This window comes from Neomonachus schauinslandi, chromosome 4 (assembly GCF_002201575.2).
Source record: "Neomonachus schauinslandi chromosome 4, ASM220157v2, whole genome shotgun sequence".
Taxonomy (NCBI): Eukaryota; Metazoa; Chordata; class Mammalia; order Carnivora; family Phocidae; genus Neomonachus; species Neomonachus schauinslandi.
The window spans coordinates 98,120,957-98,143,771 of record NC_058406.1 but is presented as its reverse complement, the minus strand read 5'-3'; the positions used below and the strand labels follow the sequence as shown (position 1 = coordinate 98,143,771).

At 38.9% G+C, this 22,815-nt stretch overlaps 1 protein-coding gene across 1 annotated transcript in view; it reads left to right on the top strand.

The window, feature by feature from the left end:
• The window catches only part of SPAG17 (sperm associated antigen 17), a 214,437-nt gene that overhangs the window by 178,797 nt on the left and 12,825 nt on the right, over positions 1–22,815 (top strand). Inside the window, exons 32-43 of the mRNA XM_021690132.1 lie at positions 1,814–2,002; positions 3,704–3,849; positions 4,155–4,285; positions 6,559–6,686; positions 8,912–9,094; positions 10,058–10,171; positions 10,705–10,750; positions 12,626–12,725; positions 12,945–12,992; positions 15,807–15,906; positions 16,651–16,753; positions 19,024–19,152. Coding sequence (XP_021545807.1) covers positions 1,814–2,002; positions 3,704–3,849; positions 4,155–4,285; positions 6,559–6,686; positions 8,912–9,094; positions 10,058–10,171; positions 10,705–10,750; positions 12,626–12,725; positions 12,945–12,992; positions 15,807–15,906; positions 16,651–16,753; positions 19,024–19,152 — 1,417 coding nt within the window. The remainder of the gene's footprint in view (positions 1–1,813; positions 2,003–3,703; positions 3,850–4,154; positions 4,286–6,558; positions 6,687–8,911; positions 9,095–10,057; positions 10,172–10,704; positions 10,751–12,625; positions 12,726–12,944; positions 12,993–15,806; positions 15,907–16,650; positions 16,754–19,023; positions 19,153–22,815) is intronic.

The window sequence follows — 22,815 nt, the reverse complement described above, 5'->3', positions numbered from 1 at the left end:
GGTACTAGAATAAAGATAGGCATATAGATCAATAGAATAGGACTAGGTATTCATTTATTACCAACTTGTGGTCAATAAACTTTTTATAAGCATGCCAAGCTAATTCAGTGGCGAAAAGAATAGTCTTTCAACAAATGGTGAATAAAGTTGGACCTGTATCTTACACTATACACAGAAATGAATTCAAAAGCACAAGGACTTAATTGTAAAAGCTCAAATGACAAACCTCTTAGAAGAAAACATAGTGCAAATCTTCATGTCTTTGAATCTGGCAACAGTTTCTTAGATGACATCAAAAGCACAAACTTTCATCAAAAAGAGAAAAGTTTGCACTTTAAAGGACACCACGCAGAAAGTGAAAAGACAACCTACAGAATGGAAGATATTATTTGTAAATCATACAAATGATAATAGTCGAGTATCCAGAATATATAAAGAACTACTACAACTCAGCAATGAAGACTAACAACCCAATTTTTTTAAATGGGAAAGGATCTGAATAGACATTTCTCCAAAGAAGTGATATAAATGACAAATAAGCACATGAAAAGATGCTCAACATCATTAGTCATTAGGGAATTGCAAATTAAACTATGAGATACTACTTCCCACCCACAAAAATGACTGGAATAAAAAAGACAGACAGTAATAAGTGTTAGTGAGATTGTGGAGAAATTGAAACCCTCATACATTGCTGATAGGAATGTATAATGGTGCAATCACTTTGGAAAACAGTTTGGCAGTCCCTCAAAAAGTTAAAAATAGAGTTATCATATAACCCAGCAATTCCACTCCTAGGTAGGTGTCCAAAGGAAATTAATATATACATCCACTCATAAATTTGTATGCAGATGTTGATAGCATTGTTAATAATAGCAAGATTGTGAAAATAACACATATGTCCAATCAACTCACAAATAAACAAAATTTTATATATCTATACAATGGAATATTATTAATCCATGAAAAAGAATGAAGTATTAGTACACACAACAACATGGATGAATCTTGAAAATATTATGCTAAGTGAAAGAAGCCAGACACAAAAGGCCTCATATTGCATGCTTCCATCTGTATGAAATGTCTAGAATATTCAAATCCATAGAGATAGCTGATCACTGGTTGCCAGGATAGGGTCAGGGGTGATGCAGAGTGACTGCTCATGACATCAGTGTTTCTTTTTGGGATGCTGAAAATGTTCTGAAATTAGTGATAACATTTGCACATGTTTTTGAACATAGTAAAATCCATTGAATGTATACTTTATGGTATGTGAATTATGCCTCAAAAATGAGTCTATCTGAACCAGAAGTTATTACATGAAAGCTAATACTTAAGGACCGTGTCAGCCACCAGAGGAACGCAGACAAATAAGAGTTCTTAAAAGCATTTGTCCTATAGCTTCTGACTGTTTGAGATACATTTTGCCCAAGAACATGAAGGATTCCAAACATTTTTAATAGAGGCGAGTGTGTTGACTTCAGTTAAAATATATTTTTATTATTTCATGTTAAATATCTGACATAAGAAGGCACAAGGCAAGTACTTGGAAAAGATATTAAAGTGAATAGATAAATTATGAGGACACAAAAGGAATTGTACCCTGATTATTCAGTTTGCCTCTTTATCAGGGAGCCCTTCCCAAAGCTCAAGTCCTCTCTTGGATAATGTTTGTTTGTTTGTTTTTTTCCTGGATAAAAACAATTTATGGCTGAGATCTATGTATAATTTTTTTTCCTAAAAATGATTTTCCAAATCCTTCATGTTGAACAAGACATTTTAAATAATTTCTCTCTTTCTGTTACCCTTCCAGGTGTTACCTCCAAACATAGGCTGCCTCCACATTGATAGGGATTGCTCAGCTATATATTGCCATGAATTAAGCAGTGATATATACCATCCTTTCCAAAAACGTGAGCAGCTAAGAGCTAGCAGGTACATCATGAAGCACACATCAGAGGTTATCTGTGAGGTCCTGGATCCTGAGGGAAATACCTTTCAGGTAAAGTGCATCATTAGAATGGAGAAAGGGGCTGGATTTTTTTTTTTTTTTTTTTTTTTGAGATATTTCACACTAGAGCGCTTCCATGAAGCTTATACCTTGGTGGCCTTGGGATTAGTTATCCACTTACTGCTGATACTTTGCATAAGCAATAATGAATGTCAATATCTTTGCTTCTCAAGTGTACTTCCAAGGGGATAGAAAGTCAAACAGTTGGGATGGTAGAAATGTTAAGGCCAAATAAAGAATTAGAATGGAAGGGAAGAAACATTACTAAACATTTAAAAATAATGCCAACAAAAAGAAATGATATAAGAATGGTCTGTATCCAGGATAATTGAGAACGAGTTTGCTTGACTAGGCAGAGAATCCATGGTGAGAAGTATCAATTAGTGAGGATTCTAGTAGGATTGAAGATGGGGAGGTGGGAGCAGCACTTAGCTAGTAGATGGTAGAGCTCTATCTTCTGTTTCTCTGTCCTTCAACACCACAACCATCCTCTTACATCCAGGCCTAAAGCTGGCAAACCATGGCCACCTCTTTATATAGGCCCATGAGCTAAAAATGGCTTTTATATTTTTAAATGGTTGGGAAAACTCAAAAGGAGAAGAATATTTCATGACAAAAATTACAGAAAATTCAAATCTCAATGTCATGATATAGTTTTATTGGAATACAGCCATGCTCATTCGTCTCCGACTGCTTTTGCATACAATGGTAGAGATGAGTAGTTGCAACAGAAACTGTGTGGCCTACAAATCCTAAAATATTTCCTCCCTATCCCTTGAAAAAAATGGTCTGCCAACCCCTGCTCTAAGCATTTCTCCTTGTTTCACTCCTCCACCCAACAGTAGAAGTTTGTGTATCAGCTAATAGGTGGTGAAGTTATTTTTCAGATTTGGAACCATAGCACAGAGTCCCCAGCTTTGGTTTGGTATGCAGAGTAGCCCTGATCCTGCTTGGTTTTTTGGCCCTCAAAAAATGAGACTCTTCCCAGCATGAGTTCAGGCTGCTAACAAATTTCAATTTATAGTGAATTGAAATTGAACCTTAAAGCCCTAAACCCTCTAAGTTTAAACACATGGGACATTCAGGCCAAGCATTCTTCTAGGCATTAATGCTCTTCTTGGGCATCTCCTTCAATGGTCTTTCAGCCTGAACCACACTCCTTCGTGGAGAGATCCATGCCATATCTAAATAGTAGTAATGGCTAGAACCTTTCTTCTCATGCTGATACTACATCTCATGCTGATACTAAATCTCATGCTGATACTAAATCTTTAGTATCATGAATCCTGATTCTGCACTTGCAATCACAGAATATAAACTTCTCCATACTATCACTTCTTGAGTATTTCAAGACATCTATCACATAAGTAGTCTCTCATCAATGTTTAAATCCCCAGTTCCTAACTAATGCTCAAAAGATAAGGTTTTGAGTCCCCTGCTATCTTTGCCACCTTCCTCTGAGTATATTCCAGTTTGTCTTCCAGTTTGTATTCACAGTCTAGGTGCGGTTTTAAGTAGAGATGTGCCACTGGGTTTTCACTTTTATTAATGCCAACTGTACTTAATATTACCTTGGAGATAAATATCCCTGATTGTCTGAATATACCAAAAGACCACATGCTTTCTCAAATGGGAAACACAAGCTTCATGACATTTCTTTTCTTTTAGTTCCTTACATACTTTGCCCCTTAGGTTATGGCTGATGGTAGCATATCAACTATGGTACCTGAAAACAATTTGGAAGAGGATCTAAGTGAAAAAGCTGAAGGCTATGATAATTTATCATCTACTCACCTTTATAAGAATCATCTGCAAATCTATGGTGAACACGTGCCCAGGTAATATGATAAAAATAATACCATGACTTTTTTTTTTAAAGATTTTATTCACTTATTTGAGAGAGACAGACAGAGAGAGCACAAGCAGAAGCAGGGGGAAGGCAGAGGGAGAGGCAGACTCTCCCTGCTCAGCAGGGAGCCCAACTCGGGGCTCGATCCCAGGACCCTGAGATCATGACCTGAGCTGAAGGCAGACAATTAACCAACTGAGCCACCCAGGCACCACTGACTTTTATTTTAAATTCCAAGTTTAAGGAGCACTTTAACTAATACTTCAAGTGGTTTGATTTTATTGCTTCAAATAGGTTTTTTGTCGTTTATGCTGATGGATCAGGAGTGGAACTTCTTCGTGACAGTGACATAGAAGAATACCTATCCTTGGCATATGGAGAATCCTCTACTGTTGTTCTCCAGGACCCAGTACAGGAACAACCAGGTAGGGAATCCAGAATGTCTGGAAGTCATTGTGTCTCCTTACCAGCTCCCAGCCTCTTTATCCAGTCCACCCCCATGTCAACTCTACTTTCTTCCTTTGCTCACTTTTCAACTCTACTTGCCACCTGGCCATGTCAACCTGTGTCTACAGTTATTTATGTTCATTCCAAGCTTTATCTGAGCATCAGCCTATAAACTGTGTATGAGTCCTTCTCCTACCTGTAAGCAGATTTGAATCTGTCTTTAGATATTTTAGGTATGTAGCTATGATTCTATTTATGTGTTCCTTTCATCTTGGTAGGGAAAAAAAAGAAAAGTGAGATATTGCTTGTAAGTTCTTTTTTTTTTTTGTCATTTTGAAGGTGTTGCCTTGATGAATTTAATATAATAAGAAAAGAAAATATGTTTGATGTGTGAGTTAGAAAGCCAACCTGAAATATAGGATGTTTATATATATATATATATATATATTCATTGTGTATATTATTCTCATCAGTTTTAAAGAAATCAGTGTGTGGCTAAAGATTAGAGACACATAATGCATCAAGAAAGAATCATCAGAGGGGCACCTGGCTGGCTTAGTTGGTAGAGCATGCAACTCTTGATCTTGGGATTGTGAGTTTGAGCCCCACATTGGATGTAGAGATTACTTAAAAAAAAATCTTTAAAAAAAAAAAAAAGAAACATCAGTTTATGTCATATGTGTATTTAAACATAGACATAAACTTGGATGTCATCTATGTACAAACCAATGTTTTGTATCTAGGTTTATGTATGTTCCTTTTTTATCTGTTCTCTGGTTGGTGGGATATACTTTACACTTATTTATGAATATGCCTGCATCCCTGCACACTTACATCTTTTAGTGTATCAATGCACATGTGCATGATATAGTAAACCTTGTTCTTTGTGAATATGGAGAGTGGGTGCTCTGACTGGTTGTGCAGTGCATGTGTAGAACTATATGAGAATTCATTGCAAATGGCTTTGTTAGTTATTGAACTAGCATCTACTTGATAACCTACAATGTGCAAACACACTGGCTGGGTATTAGGAATACAGTAGTGAGCTAAAACAGCATGGATCCTGCCTTCATAGAGCTTAGAGTTTAATGAGAGAGATTGGCATTAATTGTATAGCACACAATAACTGTGATTATATGATTATCAATTAGAATAAGGTCTTTGAAGGAAAGGAATAGGTTTCCTTTTTTTTTTTTAAAGATTTTATTTATTTATTCATGAGAGACAGAGAGAGAGAGAGAGAGAGAGGCAGAGGGAGAAGCAGACTTCCCGCGGAGCAGGGAGCCCGATGCGGGACTCAATCCCAGGACTCTGGGATCATGACCTGAGCCGAAAGCAGATGCTTAACCATCTGAGCCACCCAGGCGCCCAGGAATATGTTTCCATTAGAGCAGGAATCTGATGTAGTCTAGAAGTCTTCCCTGAAGACAGTGGAGCTAAGAACTGGTGGGAAAGTAGCAGTTGATTAAAATAGGAGGGAGAGCTTTCTTGGAAGAGACAGTACAAAGCAGAAAGCAAAAAGCCATAGAGAAGAGGGAGGAAAAGGCCAAAGTAGCTACATAGAAGGAGGAATGGTGTGAGTTGAGGCAGGATGAGAAAATACTGAGGTATCAGTTTTATCCGGCAAGCAGTGGGAGGTCAAAGAAATGTTTAAATCATGGCCTAATGTAATCAGTCACTCTGACTGCTAGCGGGATTCAGTCGCAGAGTAGATCTGGGTAGAAAAGCTGGTTATTGCTGTAGCCCAGAACAGGATCTCGCAGACACAAATGATCCAAAGTAGGTCAGTGGATGTGCTCAAGTGAACCAACAAGACCTGGATGTGGTTTTTTAAAGAATGGTAAGGTATCAATTAATAATTCCATGTGATCTAAACCCAGTCTCCAGGTGTCACAGTAGCTAAAAGCCTCACTTTTCTTGTTTAGATCATAAGGTTCTTAATCATAATCACTGCATATTGCAGTGTTTGTTGAGGGGCGCCTGGTTTGGCTCAGTTGGTTAAGTGTCGGACTCTTGGTTTCTTCTCAGGTCATGATCTCATGGGTCGTGAGATAGAGCCCTGTATGGGGCTCCATGCTCAGTGGGGAGTCTGCTTGAGATTCTCTCTGCCCCTCTCCCCACTTGCACACACTCTCTCAAATAAATAAATAAGTCTTTTTTAAAGAGTGTTTGTTGAATTTAGTGAAAACCTATTGAATTTCTCAGAATCTTTTTGATAGACAAATGATCCTCTGATAACTCTTTGAACCAGGCACCCTGAGCATCACTGTCCTTCGCCCTTTTCATGAAGCATCACCGTGGCTAATGAAGAAAGAATTAGATACAATTGTTCCTCCTAATCTCCAGTCAAGGTCATGGGAGACATTTCCCTCTATTGAGGTATAAATTTTTTCTTCTGGGAAGTCATTACCCTTGCATATCCATCCATCAATGTATTGGAGTCTCAGGTCTTCTCCTATATATTCACGTATTTTCATTCTTACATAAATTGTTAATGGGCTCAGGAGATTTATATTTGAAGACTTTAACATTTGTAGATTTTAGAGAAATATACCTGACTAGCTAAATCTCAGTTTCATTTCTTTTAGCCTATATTGCAGGCTCAAACATCTTCCTATAGTATGAAAATATCCACTCTGAGTAATGCATGTTCTACCTCTCCTATCATGGAATTACTGATATTATGCAATACAGAAATCTTTCCTTCTCTCATTCCTTATCTGTTAGTTTTAACACACAATTTAGGTCTTTCACACTCCCTTTCTCCCCTAATTTACTAATGCACAGACTGAAGCATGTAAGAATAATGTGAAAGAGGGGCACCTGGGTGGCTCAGTCGGTTACGCGGCTGCCTTAGGCTTGGGTCATGATCCTGGGGTCTTGGGATCGAGCCCCACGTCCGGCTCCCTGCTCGGCGGAGAGCCTGCTTCTCCCTCTCCCTCTGCCTGCCACTCTGCTTACTTGTGCTCTCTCTCTGTCAAATAAATAAATAAAATCTTTAAAAAAAAGAAGAATGTGAAAGATTATACAAAGGATTTGCAACTACAATGTTAAAAAGTAAACACTGTAATTTTGTCAGATTAGAGAAGCCCCACCTAAAGTGTTTTTAAAGAATGGAAGAAAACATCTTGAGCAAGAATCATGAAGTCCTGCATCGTGCAAGATTTGACATTTCATTTTGCAAGCAATTTGTGTAATATGTCCAGCATATTTATCAGATGTTAAATTATTAAATCAATGAAGACATTTATAATACGATCAGAGAGACATACTAGTGTTAGGTAGGGAGGATAATGTTTTTGCTGTATAATGAATTTTGCTCCCCTAAACAATCTGGTAATAGCAATGGCACAGATAATGAACACTTAACATAACAAAGACCTTGGGTAGCCTGGGTGGCTCAGTCAGTTAAGTTGCCTTCAGCTCAGGTCATGATCCCAGGGTCCTGCTCAGTGAGGAGCCCGCTTCTCCCTCTCCCTCTGCCCCTCCCCCCCACCTCGTGCTCTCTCTCTTTGCCCTCTCTCAAATAAATAAATAAAATATTTTTTAAAAAAGATAACAAAGACCTCTTAGTCCTATATTTTAATTTGGTGACTGTAACCAACGTGGTGAATGAAGGTGATCTGAATTCCAGTCCTGAGTCTACCAATTATTAATGTGGGATTTGGGACAAGACACATTAGACCTCTACTTCCTTATCTGAAAAATAAAAAGGCCACACCAAATGGCTCACTCAGGCTATATCCAAGTTGAAAGTAGTGCTTGTTGACCAATAATATGCCACATCTAAGATGCATGAAGGAAGCTCATTCTCTTCCTCTGCAAGTCCTATAGCAATGACCTCCTATGTCCAGTAGTAGTGGCTCTGCCCAGGCAAGCCTCTGCATGGTTATCTCTGACCAGGTATCGGACACAGAACAGCAGCTTACAGTGAAGCACATCACACACTCTATAGGACATAGGGCATCAAAGCACACTACTCCTGAAAATCAGTTACAAGGATAACATAAAGACATGAGTCGGCTCTGAGGCAGACATTTGTGCCCAAGACTCTGGAAGCATGTTTGATCTAGAGTGAGCTCAAAGACCACCCAAATCTATGGGATGATTTCTCTCTCAGTCTCTCTAGGTCAAAATGAACATGAAAACAGGAAGTTCAAGACCGCTTATTCCAAATGTCTTAGGCTACTTGTGGGTAGTAAGCAATAGTCACATGCATTTGGCATAAGCTAAGCTCCACTTCCATGATACCACATTGCTTACTGCTCCCCTAAGTGCTATTCAGTGGGACATAACGCAGCAGGATTTTAAAATATCCAGATTCCTGGTAACACCTATAAAGAGGAAAGCTTGCCCAGTTCTGTTACCAATTTTCCTTATATTTGAGAAACTTTTAGGGAGCAGGGATTTTTTTTTTTTTTTACTATTGCATTCCCTAACAAGTAGTTTCTTGCATAGTATCTATATAAATAAGGGCTCAGTAAAAAAAAATAAAAAATAATAATAATAAATTAAATAAATAAATAAATAAAATTAATGTTAAAACATTCTTTTTTTTTTTTTTTTTTTTTTTTGATGGTGGTTTTGCTTTGTTCTGTTAACAGAAAAAAACTCCCGGACCTCCATTTGGCACTCAGATTTGGAAGGGCCTTGACATTGGGCCCAAACAGCTAGTAAGTGCCCCAACCCCTATACTCAAGAGCCCCAAAGTGCTACAGATGCGCCAGTTCATCCAGCACGAGGTCATAAAGGATGAGGTGAAACTGAAGTTGCAGATTTCCCTTAAGGTAATGGAATTCAGGTAACCTGATCCAGAAGAATCAGGAACAGGGCAATTATTCCTCTTGGTCTCCTGAGGAACTTGAAATTATGTAATTCTACCACTAGTTATCTAATGCAACACATGAATGTCAATTTTCCAGAGGGTAGGAGGTTGAGAGGTAGAAAATACTTAATGGTTCCCATAAGGTATAGGAAGTATTGAGGCCCTGAGACATTGAAAAGATAAATAACTTTTACATGTGATTGCTTATAGAGTCCCCCTTCTTTCTTACTGTATGGGAAACTGGTTTAATGACCTCTGGAAAAAGGTAGATCTGTTTATTCATCTGATACTTGTCCATGGAAGAAAAGCATTGTTGGTTTTTGGAAATGGTTTAAGAATTTGTAAATATATAGTCAATTGTACCAGCTACATCTGTACCATCTCACTGTCTACTTTGGTAACGGTCTCAGAACAAGATCATGTGCTTTTTGTTTATGGTTATATACCCAGCACCTGGCATAGAGCAAGGGACCATTTATTTATGAAAATAGGTACCTAGGGAAAAAGTAAAGTATATTTCTCTCGGAAGCAAAGGCATGGACAAAGCCTAAACTTACATTCGTAGAAGAATCATAAAGACTATCCCTGGAGAGGACTCTAGAAACCATCTAACCCAAGTCTGTACATTTTATTGATGAGGACACTGGAGCACAGAGTTAGAAGCTGGACCTCTCTGGGGTCTTCATACAGTTCTAATATCTTGTGGCCCTCCAAGCTTTGCCTTTGGACTTTTCAGGTCTTTGCTAATTAATACAATTAAGGAAAAGGTTTTCCAGATTGCTCAACTAGTAACTGGTTTGTTGAGCATTGTGATCTTATATATTCTTACTCATTTTGTAGTATTTCAAGTTGATATTGACCATTTTGGCATCTCTTTCTACCTTATTTCTGTTTTATATTGATTTATTTTATTCTGCTGATTTAGGATTATATAAACCATATTCTAAAGAAAGAAGACAAGCTACAGGAAATGACTGTTAAAGATTCCAGAACTGAGGAGGAGAGGGGCAACGCTGCAGATCTCCTCAAGCTAGTTATGGTGAGAACAAAATAGTTTATGTACCAATATTTTTACTGTTGTTTCAATATTAGGTGCTTCAAGATAAAATATTACAACTAAAGCTGTTTCTGCCACTTCTATGGAGCCTTTGCTCCCTCCTTGTAATTTCTTATTTCTGGGGAAATCTGATTCCTCATGTACTGAATTTTCCAAATGCTTTTTAGGCTCTTCCTTAAATCATAAATAATTGTGAAGGCTCTTAAATAAAAGTTTATATTGTCTTTTGAGAAACTGACGTTCATCAAAATGTTGAATGAATTAATAAATGAATGAAATAGGAAGAAGGAAGAAAGAGGAATTTCTACAACTTAAAATGATTTGCATTTTAAAAAATTTGTTAAGTGAAAGGAATGGCTAAAAGATCTAATAAATTTTGTATTGGCATTAAAAACTAATTCATTTTATAGTAGTTTCCATAAAAGATCTATTGAGCACATGAAGAATGCTTTTAAGCAAAGTGAATGTGTATGTAATATAATCATCATCATTAAGGAATTCTATCTTCGTTTCAGTCATTCCCTAAAATGGAAAAAACTACAAAAAGTCATGTAACTGAAGGTAACTACTTTAATATTTTAACTTTAATATTTTTCTGCAAAATATTTAAAAATCTTAAATATACTTCTCAGTCATTCCTTCATCTGACAGTAAAGTACCACGTACATATTTCTGTTGCCATATTGGCCACGTTGGATTGTAATGATTTTTTACATATTTTTTTCTGCCTGAACTGTGAGATCCTTGAAAACTATGACTGCCTCTAATTTATTTTTAACTTTGATTTGTTGAAAGGAAACAGTTGACATTTGACGTTTATGTTAACCTCAGCTTGTATTTCCAACATAGCTAAGATACAAGAGGGACACAGTCAACCAGCCAACACTCTCCTCCTGGCACACACACACACACACACACACACACACACAGAACTTTTGAGCAACTATAGGTATCACCAAAACTTTGCACTATATATCTCAAGCAGTCTAAGAAAATAGCCTCATTCAAAGCATATTCATTTGGGGAATATACATCCCCAGCAAACTTAGTTATATGACTTCATAGTTCACAACAGTCAAGCCCAGAACAATTTGGTGGTCTGGGATTTTTTTTTTCCTTTTCTATTCTGGCCATATGACAAAGGTCAGAAACTGGCAGGCATGGGCTTCATTTAGCCCACAGATGTGTATTATGTGTCCCCCACAGTGTTTGGCTTGCACACTTATTTTTGTTTATCTGAATTTTCCATCTCCTGAAATGTGACATTACCACATAGTGACGTTTGGCTGAAGAGATTAACAGCTGCCCCTTTAGAATGACCATGAACAGAAGAATCGATCACAACCCTCAGTTGCCACTCCTGTCACTCTTTCACCTGGGAAGCCCATTATAGTAGGATTGTCAATTTAGCAAATAAAAATACAGAAGGCCCAGTTAAATTTGAATTTCAGATAAACGACAAGTAACCTTTCAGTATAAGTTTATTCCATGTTAGATTTGGGACATACTTATACTAAAAAACTATTTGTTGCTCATCTGAAGTTCAAATGTAACTAGATGCCCTATACTTTATCTGGGATCTCTACCTTGTAGCATTTGAATTTGTAACCTGTGGCATGAGGGAACAATCACCATAGAGGTAAATGGGTAGGTTGCCTAATAATGTAGGACGAACTAAATATATTTTTCAAACATACAAACAGACACAAGAGTCAAACAAGATCTTGCATGCTCACAGCTGCCCTTGAAATATTAAGAGTGGTGATTTTCGGTCAATTCTCCCCAAAGTATTTCCCAAAACACTCATTTATGAAATGGCTGCACCAAAAATGAATTTTATGATAAAATAAGTTTGGATAATCCTGTATATTGCCTTATTTTTTAGAGAGCCACAGTGTAAATTAACAAAACATATTTAACCTTGTATAAATCAATGTTTCCCAAGCTCATATAACCATAAAACATGGAACCTTTTTAATTTTTTAAATCTTTGTTAACATCCCACTGAGACCATCTTCTGAGGAATAGGCTCAGAATAACTGCCCAAATTATCAAATAACTATGGTATTATGTTCATATCCATAGATTTTTTTTAGAAAAACAATTTTAACAAAATGGTTAATTTTTTTTAAGTTTTGGTGTTTTAGATATGAAGAAATTCAGTTAAGCAAAACACTGATTCCCCTAATGCTGTGGGAGAAACGAGAGTCACTACATTTTACATTTTGACAAGAAGATGTGTGTTCTCTCATAGGCTATTTCCTAAAAGTGGTCTGGTTTACGGTTATATTACAGCTCGGTCATGGAAATTCTAGAAAACACTTGATAGATTAAAGGTAGGCTCTTAGAAATCCTCTCAAGTGAGTAATCGGGCACTGACCATGCATTGTGCCATCAAGAAGTGAGGATAAAAGTTAAATTTGTCTCTTTTTAAAGTTGCAGCCCACCTAACCGATTTATTCAAGCAATCTTTGCCTACTGCTCCAAAACATCTGCCAGAAACACTGGATTCAGGTTTCTTTGAAAAGAAATGGAGGTAAGCTCATCCCATAATGTGTTCCAATTAGTGTGAAGCATACAGTGACTGAGGAAATGGAGAGACAGTATCCTAACTCTGGGGGATGACATCCATGAACTCTCAGACTTTCATCTCCTACACTGTCAACAATTTATCATACAGTGGAGGCTTTTCTTGTATTTTTGTAAGCTGAGAGCATTGCCCTTTTCCATCATACTTTCCTTTCCTTTCCCCCAGGTACACAACACAAGCAAAGCACTGGAAAGAAAAGTTGGCACAAAAGAGGTAATTCTATCTTGAAGTATATCTAAGCCTGTGAAAAGGACCAGTTTCGTGGGGTCATGGAAATGAGATAGGTTGAAAGGTCCTACCATCCAGGCTCTCTGCTGTTATTTGAATCTCTTCTACATTTTTCCAAGTGGTTACTCAGCTTATGAGTGAGGATGTCGCCATTTCTAAAGGAAGCCCATTTGACCGTTACGTAGATCCACTCCTTTTCATAAGCAAGAAAGTTCTCAGGTACTCTCTGTGCTCTGTTAATTCTAATATACTAATAAATATCCTAGAACTTAATGCAGAGCCTAGTCATAAGCTTTCAAGGTTCTTATAATTCAGATGAGGAGTGTGCTCTAAGCATTATGTGCTTTGGTTTCCTTTTATTCCTAGCTGAGGATACCACCCCATCAGGAAAGGAAGCCAGATATATTTACTGAGTATATAGTGGTTCATATGGTACTGTCACACACATTTGCATGGCTCCTCTCCACAATGACTGGAGGAAGGATGAAGATTCTTCTTCATAAAAATGTCTGGGTTACCTTGTAGAATGTGTGGGAGAAGTGGTAAGATAGGACCCTCCGTCTATGGGCCACCCCTATACTCAAGGTCAAACTAGAAGGTATGTATTGTTTCATAGAATATCCCTGAAAGGAGTTCTAAGAGATTGGTGACAATGACTGCCTATGGGGAAGGAGATGGAGAGGTTAGAGGACAGTGTGGGATGCAGACCTCCTTTTTATTACATACTCTTTAATACTTTCTGAATTATGTGCATGTGTTATCCGTTCACATTAAAAAAAATTTTGAAACATTAACAATTTCAGATTTTAACCTACAGGAAGATAATGGCAAGCCAACGAAAGTTTCTGAAGAAGACAGTAAAACGCATAATTAGATTTGTGTCATAGAAAGAGAAGTGTTGGCAGCATGGAAATGGATCTGGGGAGGAGGGTTAAGAAATGAGAGAGTTTCCAGGAAATGGAGGGTGATCAACAAGTGTCAGATTCTGTGGAGGAATCAGAAAGGAGAATGGAAAGAGGAATTTGGGTTTATCACCTGGGAGATTTATTTTGTGAGACCAGCTCTAAGAGACTGTAGGCAATAGGCCACACTGCCATAGACTGAGGAATGAATCAGGTGAGGCAGTAGAGAGAAGATATTTTAATAGGAAATTAAAGTTGCTTAAGTAAGATGATATTTTGATTTGGTCAGTATTTTCTGACAGGCCAGCTAGTATAAGAGAAAGGGGCTAGTCTGAGAGCCAGTGGACCTAGAGTCAGTTCCAGTTTGATTACTTACAGCTGAATGATTGGTTGTTTTAGTTCAGTAAAATTTGGTTGTTTTAGTTCAGTAAAATTTACCTCAGGAATTCAGTGTGTTTATCTGTAAAATGAGGATGATTGGGCCATTTAATACCTGAAGTATCTTTCAGCTCACACATTAGGTGGTCAATAGCTGACTAGCATATGCACTTATCAAGATCATGGGCTTGGAGGCAGGCAACCTGGGTTTTAATTCAGACTTCACCTCTTACTAGTTATGTGATTTAAGGTAAGTTACTTACCTTTTCTACACCTTGATGTTTTGACCAGTAAAATGGGGATAATAAAAGTAACTCATAGAGTTAGTGTAAGATTAGATGTGTAAAGCACTTGGTAAAATTTCTGGCATGTAATAAGGACCTAAAAATGAGAACTATCTCAGATAAGATTAGGTTCAGCTACATTTAACAGACAACCCCCCCTAGTCAGCGCTTTTACAAGAAAGAAGCTTACCTTTCCTGATGTAAAAGAAGTCAGAAGTGGGCAGTCCATGGTAAGCAGCACCACAACATTGTCAGGAACTCAGATTTCTTTTTTTATCTGTTCATCAATCCTAGCACATGATTTCCATCTTCAAGTTTGCCTCAGGGTTGCAAAATCACTGCTGCAGCTGCGGCCATTTCATCCATATTCCAGGAAGTAGGAAAAGAGATGAGACAAGGACAAAGGGAAAGCCTCTCTGCTGCATCAGCCCTCTTTAAAGGCTATCTGGAGTCTTACCCAGTGGCTTCAGTTTCTTGTCATTGGCCTTCCCTGTATATAGGAAAGGCTGGGAAGTGAAGTTTTTAGCTGGTGTATCACCTCCCCAATATAGGGTTCTGATATTGGAAAGACAACTAGCAGGGTTATCATGATTGCTTTTATTTTACTTCTTAATCACTGATCACACTAGTCATAAACCATTCCTTAGGTTTGGGTTTTAGCTTTTGTTACCCCTCCTACTGAAATTATAGAAAACAGTAGAATTAAACTGGCATTTAAACCTCAGAGAATTGAAAGACATGCAAAAAAGGTCAACCGTGTGGATTTTAGTCTTTTGAGATCAACTGTAAAAACACACTACCACCTGGCATCATTATTTCCTATCTTAAAGGAAAGTCTGATTTCTGAAGTAGGAAATGTGACTGATTCTAGAAGGAGCAGAAAATGAACCAAAGCAAACTGACAAAAAAAAATTTTTTTTTTTTGAAGATTTTATTTATTTATTTGAGAGAGAGAGAATGAGAGACAGAGAGCATGAGAAGGAGGAGGGTCAGAGGGAGAAGCAGACTCCCTGCCGAGCAGGGAGCCCAATGCGGGACTCGATCCTGGGACTCCAGGATCATGACCTGAGCCGAAGGCAGTCGCTTAACCAACTGAGCCACCCAGGCGCCCCGACAAAAAAAAAATTTCTAATGAGTTAATTCTTACCAGTTTTAGTGTTGGTGATTCCATTTTCTGTGGGAATTAAAGCTAAAATTCTGTGTCTTCTTTTTATCATTATGGAAATATCAACCAGGAAGGAAATTGAAAACACACAAAACTACCTAAGGGAAATTAGAAACAAAGTAGTATCACCCTACTTCAAGTCTGAATTGAGCAAGTTCTGTCAGTCTCAGGTAATTGAATGTAATTAACAACAATTGAGTAAGAGTCTTTACAAAAGTTGATGCAATGCATATGTCATTATGTAATCAACCTTTCCTGTCGTTTCTTTCCTGCATCAGCCCAACTGACTTTACCTTTCATCAAATCCATGTCCTCACAAGGATTTGAGAGGGAAAACTAATTTCAGGTCTTACACCTAAGGAGAAGTTCACTGCCAATGTATTACTACCACTCCACCTCTCTGCCTTGCATTGTCACTATTAATTACCCTCTCCCCTCTCTTTTAAGCCCTTTTTTGGGTCAAATTCTCCCTATTTTTATCCTCTTATAGATTCCATTTTGAAGTTTTTATTCCATTAAAATGTCTGCACCCGTCTGCTGCTGAAATAGCACTAAATTATTATGAGTTCTTGGAAGCCCATGGAGACAGAGCACTCCTCTTCTATGAAACCTTGACACTCTCAAGCAAAGTGAATATTTTCATGTGTTTTGAGCTCCCTATATTGCTATGGATTCTCCAGATTCTATTATTAACCAAAAGCTGCCTGAGAAGAAGTTATAGGAAGTTATGACAGATTGACGAAATCTAGAACTGAGTTAAACAGTCTCTTGGAAAACTTTTAGTTTGTAAACTTTCTTTTCAGAGCCTTAAAAAAAAATTGCTTTCATCGTTGCTTGTCAATTTAATGTGCTTGCGGCGATTGCCTTCCAGGCTTGCATAAGTCTAAAGTAAGTCTTTTGGTTTTTCCTTTCAGTTTAATTATCTGGACACCCTTTCTAAAAACTTGCCTCCTTTTACAAAGAGAGAGGAAGATACAAACAAAGCAACTCCTCAGAATACATCCGATCTTCATCCAGGTAATGTGTTCATGGCGCTGTCATTCCTGTTAATGTGCTTAAAAGAAGAATGCCCAACAATGGCCTCTTAAGACATAACCAGTTCCTACCAGCTTTTGTGCCAGGACTAGCTAATGGCATAACCTATTGTGACTTGTAGATTACAAATTTGGCTGAGTTATTTGAGGAAACCAAGATATAAATAAAATGTAGTTTTCATCCTGTATGCTTAAAATTTACCTAAAAACATTTAGAAGACCTGACTAATGTACAAACCAGGGGAGTAATGAAAGGTTGGTGGAGAACAAGGCAAAAATGCAGGCTCGAGTTATCACCTCACATAATACCTAATTATAAGGAGGAAAATGTGTCTTTACAATGGAGAGCTGTAACATTTTCCAGCTTAACCAAGTGATCAAATTTCTACCAATTTTGACAGCCTAGCATTAGCTGTTTTCTCATGTAATGCAATATGAAGTGCCTAGGACCTATGTAGAATTCTTGCCCCAAATCCTTAACCTGAATTTAACCAAGAGAAAACAATCAGACAAATCCAGAATGTAGATATTCTGTGAAATAACTGTCGTGAGCTCTTTAAAAAAGTCGATGGCATTAAAAGAAAAAAAATAGGATAATTTTTCTATATTAAAAAAGACTAGGGGCACCCGGTGGCTCAGTTGGTTAAGCGGCTGACTCTTGATTTTGGCTCAGGTCATGATCTCCGGGTTCAATCACCACATTGGGCTCCCCACTCAGCAGGGAGTCTGCTTGAGGATTTCTCTCCCTCTCCCTCTGCCCCCCCACTCTCTCTCTCTCAAATGGATAGATAAATCTTAAAAAAAAGAGAGAGACTTAAGAGGCATATAAACTACATGCTACACATAAATTTGGATGCTGTATTGAGAAAATAAAGAGCTATAAAAGATATTTTGGAGCAACTACACAAGTTTGAATAGAGGACTATATAGTCGAGGGCATTGTGGAATATCTTTGAGTTTTCTTGGGTGTGATGATGGTGTTATGGGTATGTAGAACAATGTCTCCATTTCAAGAGATGCATGTTGGAGAATTTAGGGATGAAATGGAATTTAGTCTTTCTCTTTAATAAACTGGGTAGTTAAACTACCCAGATAGAGGAGTTTTCTAGTGCACAGCACAATACAGAGGCTCAACTGCCTGGAATGAGCACAGCCAAAGAAAATATCTGATTATCACAGAGTTTGCAAAGAGTAAGGCTGGAACAATGACTTAGACACAAGATGGGAGAAATCAGAGATGAAGGCTGATGGTGCTGGTGCCCATCTGCTCCCAGGCAGACAACTCTAATCAATGAAGCCTACTGTCCCCTTGAAAGGGGGCAATGCACAGGTTCCTCAACAATCCTCCAGGCAGCCACCAGCATTCAGCCAGGGTGGCCCACATACAAGTTGAAATGTGTTTGCATCCCCAGTCCTTGTTAGATTTGTTTTTTAAGATTTATTTATTTGAGAGAGAGAGCATGGGGAGAGAGACAATCCTGATGTAGACTCCTCTCTGATCCCGGACTCTGGGCTTGATCCCAGGACCCTGAGATGATGACCTGAGCCGAAATCAAGAGGGGGACATTCGGGGCGCCTGGGTGGCTCAGTTGTTAAGCATCTGCCTCCGGCTCAGGTCATGATCCCAGGGTCCTGGGATCAAGCCCCACATTGGGCTCCCTGCTCCACGGGAAGCCTGATTTTTCCTCTCCCACTCCCACTGCTTGTGTTCCCTCTCTCGCTGTGTCTCTCTCTGTCAAATAAATAAATAAAATCTTAAAAAAAAAAAAAAAGAGTGGGACATTCAACCAACTGAGCCACCCAAGCACCCCTTGATAGATTTATTTTAAATTTGTTTCATGTTGTACTTAGATATAGTTTAATAAAGAGCTACATCGTCATAATAATGAATGGATTTAAGATTGGAAACTTTTTAAAAAAATCACATCTCAGTTTCTCTTGCTAGGTAAAAGTAAGCTAAATTACTTGGTCTCTGCTTCATAGTCCAACCAAGATAACTACCGCATTATCTTATAGAACCAGCTAACTCCCGGGGACTGTGTTCTTTGCAGATACTGTCCTGTTCTTTAATGGCAGACATTGCATCATATAATGAAGAATCTCTCCCTCTGAATGGCCTTCTTCCATTTCATCTTTCTAAAGGCGGGGATGGGGGAGCACCTTGTTTATTGTAAAGAAGAATAAAAATATCAGTAGTCCCTGTATCATTGTCCAGAGTATCACTTATTATAGTATTTGTTTGGGATTTTCTAGATGGCCAGCCAGATTCAGAAGAGGAATCCCCACAATCCCCACTGGGTCTTCCAAAACTGAAGAATTCTGTGAATATCAAGGAGAATGCTGGCCAGAACCAAACTGAAAATTTAGAAAAACCTACTGAAGGTATGGTAGTCATTTGTTTTATCCTATTCTTTCTCAAAACTGAACATTGTCTTTTGGGACTAGGGAAGATGGCACTGGTAGCTGAATGTGTGGTTTGTGGTTACAGAATAAATTCTAAAGGGTCACAGATCCTGGAGCTAAAGAACTTTGTAAGATTTATTAGCACATCAAAGTATCTCAAAAAATATTTTGAGAATGACTACAAGTCCAAGATTGAAAGGAAAAGATGGGAAATATGTTTTTCTAGATTGTTATTGTATTCTATTTCTTTATTTTATATTATTATTTTATTTATTTTATTTTAATTAATTTATTGCCTTATTTGATTTTATTCCTCACGGATCTGAGAGCTTGCCTTATTTACTAAAGATCAGGAACCTGGTAGCTTTTATGAAGCAGTCAGTAATTTGGTAGTTGGACTCAGATTTACCTACCATTTCAGTGCTTTCTTGGTCTGCAGGTGCTAGAAGAGAAACATAGAGTCTCTAGCTTGTGCAGCACATCATCTCATCGAGGTAGCAGAAATTAAAGTATGGAATAATACAAAGCAATTATAGTACCGGGGAATCACATTACACTGATTTCACTGAAGTTAATTCAACTTTATGGTTGGTCAGAAAAAAGAAAAACAGAGTAACTTAAATTGTGTAGGTGAATTTGCACTTCTTGATGCCTGTGGACATGGTCCATAGTGGAAGCGAGCTGGGAGTCTGCCAGTAGGTCTTAATTACCTCTTACAGAGGGAACATCTTGCCACATTTTTGGGTAACTTAAGGGATTTCCCTTTTGCCTTCCTAATTTTAAAGTTATCTCTTGTATAACGTTTATTCATTTAGTGGATAATTTGCTCAATACCTGTTGTGCACCAGGCATGTTCTAGGCACCAGAAATGCAACAGTTAAGAGGCTAAAGTCTTATAGAGCTGTGCCTACTATGGGCAGACTTAGACAATAAGTAGAATGTAAGTAGGCACATGAAATAGATAAATTCAGATTGCTTAGCACAGACTAAAACCATATATAATGTATAGAGAATGTCTTGGGGAGAGGGACGGCATTTCATTAGGGGGTGAGAAGGCCCCTCTGGGAAAGGACATCTGAGCTTAGACAGAATGACAAGAAGGAGCCAGCCATGCAACCAGTGGGGGAGGGGAATGGTGCAAGTAGTGGGAACAGCAAGTATGAAGACCCTTAGGGGAAAAGAAGCAGAAAAATGGGCATAGAGCTAGAAGAAAATGAACAAAGGAAGAAGCAAAGGAAGGTGAGGTCAGAGGGAGGGGTAGAGATAAGACTGTGTGATGCCGCATAAGGAGCTTTGGGTTTTAGTCTAAGTGTAGTTTGTAGTCAAGCACCGCTGGAAGGTTTTGAATAGGGAAGGTACATGACTAATTTCTATTTTTACAAGATTATCCCAGTAGCTGTGTGGATAATAGCTCATGGTGAGGAAAGGGGGAGCAGACAAGTAGAAACGGTGGTGGGGGAGGAAGCCACCACGGCAGGACATGTGAGCCCCGGCCAAGACCTGACAAGGGCAGTGGAGGCAGAGAAGGTGGGAAGCAAATTAACTGGAACCATATATTCTGGAGGTAGAGCCAACGGGACTTGCTGGTCCACTGGATGTGTGGCTGAGGAATAAGAGAAACCAAGGGTGGTTCCCAGGGTATGTACCGCGTGACCAGTCATCAGGCTGAGAATGTGTCGTTGTAACAAGTTTCAGGTGATACCAGTGTTGCTGGTATAGGATCACACTTTGAGAACCATGGCCCTAAGGCAAACTGTAGAATGTAAAAATCAGGCGGAAGAGGGACCACAAAACGCTACTGAGAAGAAGCCAGTGAGGTAGGAGAAAAACAGGAGCATGAAAATCAGTGTTTCCAGTGGCTCAAAGGGCCCCAGGAGGCCCAGTGAGATGTGGAATACCCACAGGACTGGGTAAAATGGAGATGGCTGGTGATTTTGGCAAGAGCGCTCTCAGGACATGGAGGAGCCTGAAGCCAACTGAAGTGGGCTGTGGGCTATGTATGGAACAGCTGAAGAAGAACCAGCAGCAGGAATGCACAGCTTCCCACAAGAGATTTGCTGAAGAGAGAAATGGCATTGCAGATGGGGGCAGATGCGTGACCAAGGGAGAGATGTAAAAAAATTAGATGTACGTTGGGACGCCTGGGTGGCTCAGTCGGTTAAGCGTCTGCCTTCAGCTCAGGTCATGATCCCAGGGTCCTGGGATCGAGTCCCGCATTGGGCTCCCTGCTCCGCGGGGAGCCTGCTTCTCCCTCTGCCTCTGACTCTCTCTCTCTCTCTCATGAATAAATAAATAAAATCTTAAAAAAAAAAATTAGATGTACGGGAGGATGTTGATTTGCAAGCAATAATCCAATAGCGAGAGAGAATTTACAATGCAGGAGGAGGAAGCCTACTTGTAGGAGAGCAAAGTTCTATAGAAGGTGAGAGGACATGACATTTGGGGCAATCCCTGAGTGGGATGACCTTGGATGTAAGTAGGGCCACCTCATCCATAGTGACAGGAGAGAGGAGAAGGAATATGGGTACACAGGCAGGTGGGTTTGCATGTTTGGTATGAGGCAGATGAGCAAGTCTGATGGCAGAGGAGTGGGTATAATGATAGAATAGAAAGTCCATTCCAGAGAAACAAGGAAGCAAAGCAGGAAGGGGGTGACCGATTGTTTCAGTTGACAGTGTCAGTTGATTAGAGGTGTCAGCGAGGTCAAATGTTGTGTGCCAGATACCATGGAGTAATGAGCTAGAAGATTAAGAGGTCGTGACCTAGAGAGGAAAGCAGGAACAGATTCTGAAAATGGGAACATTATTGGTGTTGGCGAGGTCAAGATTCGACCATGGGAGTTTCTGGGGGGAGAAGTGCAGGGTGCTGGGTGGGTTGTCCAGGTGATGTCACCGAGAGGTGGCCTGGAAGTCCATCCAGGGTGTCAAGATCTCCAGGGAATCCAGGGAACAATTGAGAGGTCAGTAGATGACAGGTACATGGGGACGGCATAGGGAATACAGTCTGATAGCACGAGCTTCTAAGAAACAGGAGTTTTTGAAGAAGGGAAAAAAGTCTTTGAAACGAGGACACCTATCGCACCCCTAGGCTTGGAGATTCTGAAATGAGAGAAAATAATGCAACTCGCTGAAAGTAGTAGATTACATTTTGATTTAAACAATACAGTTTAAGGAAGTTCAGAATAGGAAGAGAGTGGGGGAAAGCTCTCTGGGAGAGCTAGCCTAGAAGAGATTGGATTTCAGAGGTTTTAAGATTTAAAATTGGATCACTGAGAAAAACCCTCATTTTGCTTGAGGAAACTGAAGCCTAGAGGAAGTCAAGCAACATCTAAAATCATACAGTGAATCTGGGAGGGCAAGAAAATGAGGTTTTGGACTCCTCATTTTCTATATTTTATTATGCTGCCCTCCGGATGTAGGAAGAAGGAAAGAATATTTATACCAAAAAAAAAAGGAGGGGAGGTAATGTGTTCCAAACCCTGAAGGTAGAAATGAACTGGAAATTAGCATAAATAGTTCAGTGGTTCTTATTTGGTCATCAATAGAGTCAGGTAGAGGAGGACTGGATTTTGTAAAATAAAAATGTACTTGGCATTTGCTGCAATAAAATTGTATAAACCCAATAGTGGTTTAAAACAAGCAT